Source organism: Capsicum annuum, chromosome 2 (genome assembly GCF_002878395.1).
Source record: "Capsicum annuum cultivar UCD-10X-F1 chromosome 2, UCD10Xv1.1, whole genome shotgun sequence".
In the NCBI taxonomy this organism is placed as follows: Eukaryota; Viridiplantae; Streptophyta; class Magnoliopsida; order Solanales; family Solanaceae; genus Capsicum; species Capsicum annuum.
The window spans coordinates 152168771-152180797 of record NC_061112.1 but is presented as its reverse complement, the minus strand read 5'-3'; the positions used below and the strand labels follow the sequence as shown (position 1 = coordinate 152180797).

At 26.2% G+C, this 12027-nt stretch overlaps 1 protein-coding gene across 1 annotated transcript; it reads left to right on the top strand.

Annotated features, from left to right (window-relative positions):
* The first annotated feature begins 8605 nt into the window (after positions 1–8605).
* Positions 8606–11721, top strand: LOC107860654 (MYB-like transcription factor EOBI). Its single transcript, XM_016706084.2, has 3 exons — positions 8606–8841; positions 8999–9128; positions 11179–11721. The coding sequence occupies exons 1-3, from the start codon at positions 8706–8708 to the stop codon at positions 11519–11521; spliced, it is 609 nt and encodes a 202-aa protein (XP_016561570.1). The 5' UTR covers positions 8606–8705; the 3' UTR covers positions 11522–11721.
* Positions 11722–12027: the final 306 nt, after the last annotated feature.

Genomic DNA, 12027 nt, shown 5'->3' with positions numbered 1-12027 from the left:
GAAGTAGGGTTTATATATATATATTAAAAATAATTATATATATATATTTAAAATATAATATATATATATATATATATAAAGTAAAAAAAAATATTTTTGGCTTTTAAAAAAAATATATAAAAATAATATGTGTATTGGATTATTTTTTAAAAAAAATATAATTTCTTACGTGGCAATGACATGACACTGATTTGACAATGACGTGGGGCATGTGTACTTCACTCTCCGTAGCGAGAGTGGTATAATTTTTGTAGGGTGAAAAAAAAATTACTTGAAAGTTGTTAAGGGGGGTGAATAATTGTCCGATTAGTTTAGGGTCTAAAGTAAGTTTTAGCTACAAGTTTAGGGGTGTTTTGATGTATTATCTCTTAATAGTATCGGAGTGTGAATCCTCCATTTTTCTTTTTCTTTCTGTCTTTTTCCTTATTCCCACTTTAAATTTGTGATTTTTTAAAGAATAAGTTCCTTTTTTTTTCATTTTGTTTCAGATTTGATCTTTTTTTTTTTTCTTTCTGTTTCAATTTTAGTTTAAAAAATAGGAAGGATGGGGGAGGGGGATATAAGATTTGGGTGGTCACCTTCATTTTTTTCAGCAAACATGATAGGAGATGGTGGTTCTGCATCTTGAAAAAGAATAAAATGAAGAAGACGACAAAAAAATGACAAAAAGAGCACGTCTCACGCACCACTTTCTAGTGTACTAGACTCATTAAGCCATGTCAGGAAAATATGTTCAAGTGGTTCAAATCAAAGTAGTTGAGGTGTTTAATAGGTATAAGGCCGAGTTGAGATATCTAAGTGAATTTTGTGGACAACTTTAGGAATGAAAAATATATTATCAGAAAATTAGAATATGTCAAAAGATCACAAGTAATTCAATATTTTGTAAAATAACATAATTTAAAATATTTAAAATATTTAAAATAATTATAATTTGTTGAATCATACATAGAAAAATATTGATATTTCTATGATTTTATGAGTATCTAAGTTTTTACTCATAGATAGAAATAAATTTATTTTGATATTTATTGAGTTTTAATTTCATTTTTTTATTTCACCTGACATGAGTTTTTGCATAATTCATTTTTTGCATCTTATAAAATCATCTAATACAACAAAATATTTCAATAGACTTCATTCAAGTTTATATATAATAATTATGACTTTAATTTAGAACTTTTACCTAAATTAACTTCATAATAATCTATAAGAATACTAAATAATAATTAAACTATATTAATAGATTACTCTGTTCGATCCATTTACTTATTATGTTTATATTCTAACCCCCACCCCCCCATCCCCCCCCCCTGTTCCCAAAAAAAAAAAAAAAGAATCTCTACAGAATATTATAGTTGAATAAATACTTTTGCTTCAAGTTATTAAAATTTGTGGCAATAATTATCTGAATAGCTATAAATTTTTTGCTACAATAAAATGTCGTAGCTATATCGTATGTTTTGCCACGAGTTCAACGTAATTGTAGTAGTAGTAATCTTATAGCCACGAAAAATTGTTTGAAATAAAATCTTATAGATAAATAACTATTTTTGCTTCAAGTTATCAAAAAATTGTGGCAATAATTAGCCAAATAACTATAAGTTCATTGTTACAACAAATGACGTAGCTAAATCATACGTTTTTTACTACAAATTTAAAATTATTGTATCAATAATAATCTTATCACCACAACAGAATTACTGAAAAAGTATTATTGTTAAATTGATATTTTTGCTTCAACTCACATAAATCTGTGGTAATACTTATCCTAAAAGATAAAAAATTATTTATAACATATTATAATAAATCTAACTTTGTCAAGCATTTTATTACTAATCTTAGCGTACATGCCTCACGTATGTCCCTCATATTTATTAATAAGAATAAAATTTTAGAAATAACATAAAATAATATTTAAAAGATGTGTTTAGATAACAACCAATGTAAGAATTTAGAAAGAAAATTAGAATTCCAAATTAATAATCGGTCATGTTCATGAGTTTGATCCAATCTAGTATTTCTTCCTTTGTCTTCTTCTAATACTTGTTTTATTAAACAAAAATATCGTATAAATAATGTTTGATTGAAAAGTAGAAAAGTCATTTCTTTCTACAATAAACTTAAATGCATTAATGATGGGCATATTTCATGCCAATTGTTAAAAAAATTGTATACTAAATTATTAATATTTAATATAAATATTATCTTTATGAAGACACATTGCAATACAAAGTTGTAAAGTAGATAAAAACATACAGTATAAGTTATTTGTTCAAATAATTATCAGTACTTGCGAAATCGTATTGTGATTTATTATTACTGACTTCTTTTGGCACTAATACATTGATATCGTATCACAAATTTATTTTTTATTTGTAATTATCATTAAGTAATTGTTATGCCATCAAACTAAGTAGAACTTATCAAAATTAGTGAAAATGGATACTAATGCTCACATTAGTGGGATGCTTTATGTACCAGACTGCCATTCTTTTAATTCTATTTTTAAATGTCCTAAATATAAAGTTTGTTTGTATTATTAGTATAATTTTATTCAACGTGTAATTATTTCTTAATAGCTAAAATTTTAATTATTTTTAATTTTCTAAATATTAGATTTTTTATATATATTTCAAATAAGGAATGATTTAATATATAAAACTTAATAATTTTTTTAAATATTAAATTTAAAAATAATTAAATCACATAAACTTTAGTCAGGAAAAGAATGCAACGATTGAAAAGGGCAAAAGATATCATTTCTTACCTTTAAAATATTAAATGAAATACAAACAAGTTATACATGGAACATCCTGCAATAGCTAATTTACATATAAAATTATATCACATTTAACAATTATGTGCTTATATATAACTATATTCAATTTTAACAAGCGAAAAAAGGCTATTGAAGTTATTGTATATTGTAATTCTAAATACTTGATAATTAGATAAATCTAATTAAATATTAAAAATAATAATTTAATATAAATAAAATATGAGCATATGACCCAACTCATAATATTATAATTCAATAAAAAAAGTATAACATGTGACCTTTAATATTAATTAATTTGAATAATTGTGTAATTATAATTATCGCTAAATTAGTGAACTTAATCATTATTCCTAGTTCTGATTATTTTTTATACTTTCAATTATTTGTAGTTTAACACACACACACATATATATATATATATATATATATATATATATATATATATAATTTTTTTTCATGAAACAAAATAATTTGTTCTATTCCATTAAATGTACAACTTATATCTGTATAAGTTATCAAAAAATATAATTCCTTTCTAATGCATGCACCTTTTTAGCCATAATTATTAGTACTACATTTTTAATTGGGTGAAAATTATTTTTTCCTCTCAAAGTTATTTTAAAAATCAAATTTTCCTCTTAACTTTAAATAATAATCATTCTCCCCCTTTTTACCTTGACAATGTTTATTTTAATCTTGATATTTACAATTTTCACTTATGTAATATCTTTTTATACTATATATTATTTATTTTACTAAAATATTTATATATTTTTATTTAAATTCTTTAATTTTATAAGTAAAATAATATTTTATGAACTTGCCAAGCGAATACTATTTTTTATGATTGTTATTTTATTACATGCTTTAAGTGTGTGTGTATATATGTATGTGCACGCGCGCGCACACACATGTATTATGTACATATTCAAGTTTCACTTTTCTCTTATTTTCTACTCCATTATTTACATAGATAAATGAGTTTCAATTGTCATTAATGAAATATTCTAAATAATAAATTAAAATTTATTGACAATATAAGTAAATTTTTCGTTTAGAACATCATTAAATTATATACTAAATAAATATTTCTAACTTTTATTTTTTTCGTCTAGAAATAATACTTAACTTTTATTTATAAAAACTTACTAAACATATTAAAAAATAAGAAAAAATATTATGCTTTTAAAGAGATAAAGAAAAATAAAAATTAATAGTGTAAAATAGATATTGAAAAGACAAATAGAAAAAGGAAGGAACATATTTATTGTTAAAATCAAGAAGGAAGTTTAATTTTTAAAATAAATTAATGAAGGAAAATGTTGTTTTTTCTTTAAAATTTTGTATAAAAAAGGAAAAAAAAAGAAGATATATGGGGAGACAATAGGCAAGGCCAAGCGGCCAACCCCAAAAACTCCTTTGCCTTCACTTCTTTTCCTCTCTCCAGCCATCACGCTCACGCCCCTCCACCCTTTTCCCCTTGCTAGTTTAAATTTGTTATTTTTAATTTTAATTCTCTATTGCTTAAGGTTTACTTTTTTTTTTTCATCTCTATTATTGATCAAAAATATTTTTATCTTTTTCTTCAAGTTGTTATGATCGTAGATATTAAAATAATTTTATTATTTATTTATGTAGATTAATTTTCATCGATCTACGATGAGAAATGGTGACTCAATTTTATATTGAGAGTGAATTTGAAGATAAAGTAAGTTGAACTTTTGCTCTATAAATATTTTTCTTTTTGAGTAAAATTGATGTCTTCTTGCTGTACACACCAATAGATTCAAATGTTTGTTATTGTACATTTTAATATCGGTAGATTTTCAAAATTTTGTTAAAAGAAACTTTTCATGGAAAAAAGTGAATCGTTTGGATCTTGAGATTCCTTTGAAGATTATTGAGTTTCACTATCTTACGAAATTGGTCATATAAGAATGTTATAGGAGATTTTGCTAAAGATATTTTAGGTAAAATATATTATTAGAATACCTTTTAAATTATATATATGATACGATTATTTTTGCTTTTTGGTATTAATTTATTTTATTGAAAATTCACAGATAAACTTGTGAGATTAGAGCAGCTCGGAAACAATGAGATGAGGAAGAGAAGAGACAATATCGTTTAGGATCTTAAGCAAGATGATGCTATTGTAATTGCTATCATAGAAGAATTATGTAATGTGATCATCCTGAATGTAATTATGTGTTGCTTGAAATTTATTTTGGAATTTAGATTTTTTTAATTTTAGCTATATTATAGAAATTCTTGTAATTAATAAATGCTTATGACAATATTCTTTAATTTATAGCAATGAATTTTTATAGTCGTGATTAAAATCTATATTTAATTACATTTTCACCTTTCGTAGCAAATATTTTTAATATAAATATAATTTATCATTTTCGTGCCAAAAATAACGATTTTTTAGCTATATACAAAAATGTTTGTGGCAAATATTTCAATTTATAGCTATAAATTTTTTAACTCATAACTAAATATAATTATTTATGTCAGGAGATTAAAATATAATATGACCACAAAATTTGAATTTTCATAGCAAATAAATCAAGCTTTTTGCCACAATAGAAAATATTGTGTCTACAAAATAAAAATTGCTACAAATTTTATTTTTTGTGACAGAAGATTAAAATTATTTGCCATAAATATATATTTCGTAGCAAATTGTTTATACTATCACAACTACAACACAATTTGTTTTGTAGCTATATGTGTTAGTCCTTCGCCATGAATCGTGTAAAGTCTGTAGCTAATTATTAGTCACGCCACTTTTTACTATAGATGCTACGAAAAAAAATTATATCTAAAGTGCTTAGCTACGAAACTTTTCATATTTAGCTAGAATATATTTTATAGCTGTATCTGTATTTTATTGTAGTGAATGTTACTGAGTATATTATCTTATTCTACAAGAGTGAAGTTCTGTCAACATGCCCACTTATGCTGTGAGGACAGTTTGGTCATTGTATATTGCAAATGTGCACTATTCGATTGCAGTGGCGAATTCAGAATTTAAGAATAATGGGTATTTTTATATGTTTTATATCTATTTTTATATATTGTCTATATAATTATAGCTATTCTATGTCGAGTTTAGTGGGTGTCGAAACACCCCAAATTCCAACATAGATCCGCCCTTGTCCGGTTGTTCTAATGCTTTCTTGTGGATTTGAAATGACGAGAAAGCCATAAATATTAACCTATACATGCATCACACATTCAAATTTCAATTCTCATGTTTTCATCTTTCAATAATAATAATATATTCAGTATAAAGTGTATATTATCCTTAATTAGTCTAAACTAAGCCTGTAATTAAAATTGAAGTAAGATGTGTAGGCACTTTCAGAAGGACTCGTGCCACAAAACTGTTGTGAGTTGCTTTTCTTGTGGTGGTTGAAATTAATTACTATATTTGAGGAGTGTTCAGTGAGTGAATAATCATTTGTTTCTTCAAATCCCCATATATGTAATATATATGATTGTTTAAACTTTTATAAGGTCGGTTTGACTTTAATAGTGGTTATAAGATGTACGCAAAACAAAGGTCAAATTATAATCCAGAAGATATTTTTTATGCCCATACTGTTAGTGTACTTCATAACATGTTGCAATAGATTATATGAATCTTACCGTCTTAAAGTACTTTTTTCCCTTTTTAATTTATGCATCTTGGTTTCTTTTTAAATCTGTTTTAAAAATTATCTTTTTATATTTGTCAATTTTTTTATTTCAACATTCTACGTGATATATTTAAAACCACTACATACAAATGGTGTTTTAGTATACATTACATGCCCCATGCCCTATATATCAACCAAGTTAAAAATAAAAATAAAAATCAAAATTTTTCTTTATTTTCTTAAATTCCAAATAATTAATATCACTTGGTATAAATAATTACATACAAATTATATATACTTTTTAAGTGACTATAAAAAATCTTTTGAGTAATTATTCAAGAAGGAATATGATTTGTGGAAAATTACCAGAAATAATATGCTTGGATAGAAAACTAATAAACGTAACTAGCTGGTTTTGGAGTTTAATTAATATTATGGACATCATTAATTTGAAAATCCCAGGATGCACTATGCGTGTCTGTACATTGAATTTGGAGGAGTATGAGAGTTCATACTAATTAAAGGGAATCACATGTAATTAACATGCACCTTTTGCCAAACTCTCCTACTTCCACCTCCAAAATCCAAAATAAGTGTCCACTTCAAAATAGAAATTTAAGACAAAAATTAGTAATTGTTTCCAACTATATCTTTATCTTTTTAATAGTGTTCAATTTGAAAGAAACATTTAACAAATAGGGTAACTAATTAATAAACTATACATTGTACATGCTATTTTCTATTGAACGCGAGAGAAGCTAAAGCGATATTTATTTTCAAACGAAGGAAATAATATTTAACTTTAGTTTTGCAGGATTCCTTTTTAACTTCCCTAATGAAGTAGGGGATTTGCACTGTGATACGAATCAACAACAATAACATATGTTTTGAGTAATTTTATAAGTGGCATTTGACGTATAAACGCGGAGATTATTTTCGATGAACCCAATTTAAATAAAGCATATGAAAGCAGAAATAAATACAAACACTATGATATGAATTATGAACCGATACTCAAAAACACGGAAATTAAGAACAAGATATTTTGACTAATAAAATCAATATTATTTAAGAAATGCGTAGACCACTTCTCTGTTTAACTTTAATTTCACACTATTCTTTTTGAACTTCCATAACAGACTTTAATGTAATTTCACAAATAAGGTCAAGGAGGATGATATGTACATAGACCTTATTAACTCTATGCATGTTGAGAAGGCACATAAATTGTTTCATAGCTATAGATCTGCAGCTCAAGTAAACCATATAAAAATAAGTTTGAAAAGAAATTACCACACTAGTAATATAAATCGAAACTAAAAGACAGGAACTAAGAACAAGATATAAAGAGGAAAAAAAAAAAGCAATTAGGAAGAAGAAAGGATAACATGAATAATAAATCAACATTATTAAGCGATCTTCATCTCTAACCTTAAGGTCGTGGATTTGAATCTTGATCATTCACCTTCACCAAGAAAGCAAAAAAGTGAGAGTTCCTAGAAAAAGATAAAAATAATAATCATAATAAAAACAAAAAAATAAACCACGATTATGTTAATGAAAAAACATTTTCGCAATTAGATGTCTAAGTATAGCTAACTATAAGCCAATTTCGTGACAAACATTTATCGACACTTCAAAAAGCTTTTTGCATAGGTGTGCATAACTAAAATCCATAGTGAAATAAAGTTTATGTATTAAGTATTAACAGTGCAAAAAATATGTACAGAATAATTCATTGAGTTAGTTTTGTCGATGTACAAAACTTAAATCTAATATAAAATAGTTAAAATTCTATGCATAGATAGCGTAATTTACACAAAGATGACTTAATATGACAACTGCTATCCTTCTAACTTACTATAAACTACAGTAATAGCGTATGTTTTAAATTTATATTATGTATATATAACTCAAATCGAACTTAATTAGCAAGCGTTAGCAGCTGTGACCATGCATGCACACATCAGTTGTCGTTATTTATGCACGTACATTTTAAATCAATAAACAGTACCGAAGATTAATTAAGTAAACTAAGATCTTTATATATAAATTATAGATTTAAAGGAAGTTAGGTTGAAAGTTATTGTATGCCTGGCTGATTAAAGTCTTAATTACTGTTTTAAAATCTCATCTTAGTTTGGTCCTATAAATATGAGCCCCAACTAACATTAGTTCCTCGTCAAAATCCCCAAGTCCAAAAATTATTCCTTCTTCACATCCCATCCCTCTTCTCTACTTTATTTATTTCCCTCTAAAAACGAAAAAAAAAAAAAATGGATAAAAGAACATGCAATTCTCAAGATGTTGAAGTTAGGAAAGGTCCTTGGACTATGGAAGAAGATTTAATTCTCATCAATTACATTGCTAATCATGGTGAAGGTGTTTGGAATTCCCTTGCTCGATCTGCTGGTACTATTATAAAAAATAACTAAATACACTTCTCTCATTTCACCATCAACATAAAATATATAGTCAATTCATCTATATAACTAATCTCAACTTTTTGGGATTGAGGCGTAGCTATTGTTGTATGTATTTGACTTTTTTTTGTGTGTGTGCTGGGTAGGTCTGAAGCGTACCGGAAAAAGTTGTAGACTCCGGTGGCTTAATTATCTCCGGCCAGATGTCCGGAGGGGAAATATTACACCTGAAGAACAACTCTTGATCATGGAACTACATGCCAAGTGGGGAAACAGGCGAGTTCATTATAATTTTTTTCTAGGTTTTTAATAATTAGATTATAGAAAGAAAATTGGAAAATTGTCTTTATGATGTTTTTTTAAAAATATATATTCTCCCATGTGTTTTTCTGTGTTGGATGGATAAAGAGGAATTGTTCCAAAATGATTCTGAGCTCGTGCCCTAAAATCTCTTTTAAATCCATAATAATCTTTTCATATATAGAACTAGATTTGGTATATATCATGAGAGAGAATGACGGAGAACGTAACTTGCATTGCAACATGATCATATAATTGCAACGTACTTAATTAATGTAACCTAAAGTTGAAAATTTTATTTATTTAGGATTCATACAAGAAATTAATACATGGATATATCACTTCTACTGAATACTGGAATTAATTTTTTACGATATATCTTCTATTTTTTCTATTTTTGGGAAGATTATGAATTTCTTTTTTCGAAACCATTTATGGGTTTACGGCATTGATTTGACAGTCTAAAAAGCTTTAATCTTAATTACGTAATGGGTATTCCGTCCATATTAATCAACATGCACAAAATACAAATTAAAACATGTCACTTCTACTTCAATTTTATTGCTCTACATATATAGGTAAAATATGATTACAGATTCTTATTCTCCCACCATAATTAGTAAAGAAGGACAATTTTGAGTTTTTAAAGTTTTACTTTTTGGGTTTTTAATATGTAATTAGTTTCACTTATTATGCACATTTACACTACGTGATTATTTAATTTTTGAGTAACAAAAATTGTTTATACTTACAGTATAATAATTTACATATAAAAAAATTAACAAAATAAAGGCCAATTCGCTCTATCAGAATGAAAGATCAAAAGCACTAGCTCTCCAAGTTGCTTTGATAGTTTGATTGAAGCAGACATATACCTTATTGTTTTATTGTTTTGGCTCATCATGAAGACAAGGGGTCCCTTCTTGTGCATTAGGTTTTTAATGTATATTGAACACAATCCTTTAAATAGAATGAAAATCTAAGTAGTAATAAACGTGTGTTTGATATGAAGGAAGTCATTTTTCAATACGTATTTGTCTGTTAAAAGAGGAAAAATGATTTCCTTAGTCAAGGATGAACATTAATTTTCCTTACTCCTATCTAAACTTTAAATTTTGCAATACCAACTCTAACTAATTTAAACATTACTATTAACTAACCTTGAGTATTAATACTTTTTTTTTCAAAAACCCTCACCATTTTGTCAATATTATTGTGAATCTTCCATATATACTTTAATTGAGACGTTTTTTTTCAGGAATTTTTGTTTATATATGAAGCCATTTTAGATGAAAAATCTGTCATACTAAACATTCTCTTTAAGTGTAAAACTAACAGATTGATAGCTCAGATTAGACCTTTAAATTAAGGAAACTTTAAGAAATCACTTGGCTCATAATTTCTTGAAAGATAAAATAGAAATTCAGTAGAGAAAGAATACACAAGATTTTCTTAAAAGCTAGCACAGCAAAGATGAAGAATATAAGAAGAATACAATATATGGCTATTAAGATTTTTATTCTTCTGGAGGCATGGAAGAATATAGGAAGTGAATTCATTTTGGAAGTTGAGATTTTTTATGGCCTTAGCTTCTCTAGTTTCAACCTTTTCAAATTTGAGTTCCCTTTATATAAGGAGAGTTTAAGTCTATGTGCACTATCAAAGTATTGAGTTAGATACGATAACCTGAAACATTAGAAGAAAAAAAACATATTATAACCAGTTAAATTTATGTAATAGTGTAAATATTTTCTACACTGTCAGTATATATAACTATAACTGTAATGTGTATATAAGAAATTGAATTTTGAATTTTAGCCAATAGAACATGGACACAACTTGATTTTTACCAAACATTAAACGTGACTGAAAACACTTGGAGTATTTCAATATGGAATAGTATATTTTAACATGTTATAGTCGGTAACTTGTCTTATTTCGAAGTTATTAATTTCACTTTCATTTAATGATGGGTTAGCTATATACAAAGTTAAACTCAAATAAAATAAATTATTGTGAAATGTAGGTGGTCAAAAATTGCAAAGCATTTGCCGGGAAGAACAGATAACGAGATAAAGAATTATTGGAGGACGAGGATTCAGAAGCACATTAAGCAAGCAGAAAACATGAACAGATTATCATCAGATATTTCTGATCAGCACAATAATGACCAACAAGCAAGCACAAGCCAAGCATCTATTGGTCCTCCAGATACCATTGAAACCTACTCTGGAAATAATAATAACAACAATAATATTATGGGCACTAATTTCCATCATCAGGGCAATTTTTCAACTGAAACAAATGAAAATATTTGGAGCATGGAGGAACTTTGGTCCATGCAATTGCTTAATGATGCAACCAACTAATAATTAATAATTAATAATCATCAATTAATTAATTAAGCTGCTAGCTAGCTTGCTACTATGTAAAGTGTTAAAAAATTCCCAATTATATTCCAATACCTATGCTTCTTCGTGATCAATCTGAGTGTAATATACAATGCTAAACTTTTATTACTCTATTTTTACAATATATAATACTAATGGAATGTACATATTTTGTTTTTTCCTTAATAGAATATTCTAGAAAGATCATGATATCAAACTTCAGCATTATGCATGCATGAGGACAGATATTCTAGAAGCAGAGAAAATATAATCATCTGGCCAAATAGTACTAATTGAGAAACCTCTTTGATTTATTATATTATAGAGAGGTTTTTAATTTGATATACTTTTTATTTCTCCGGATAATTCGATTAAGAAAGTATTTGTTACCACAGTTTAACTCGAATATATAATGTCAAAAAACATTTCTTCGCAGGAAAATAATATTGCTTATATTGGTATGAAGAAGTATTTTTTTTAATGTT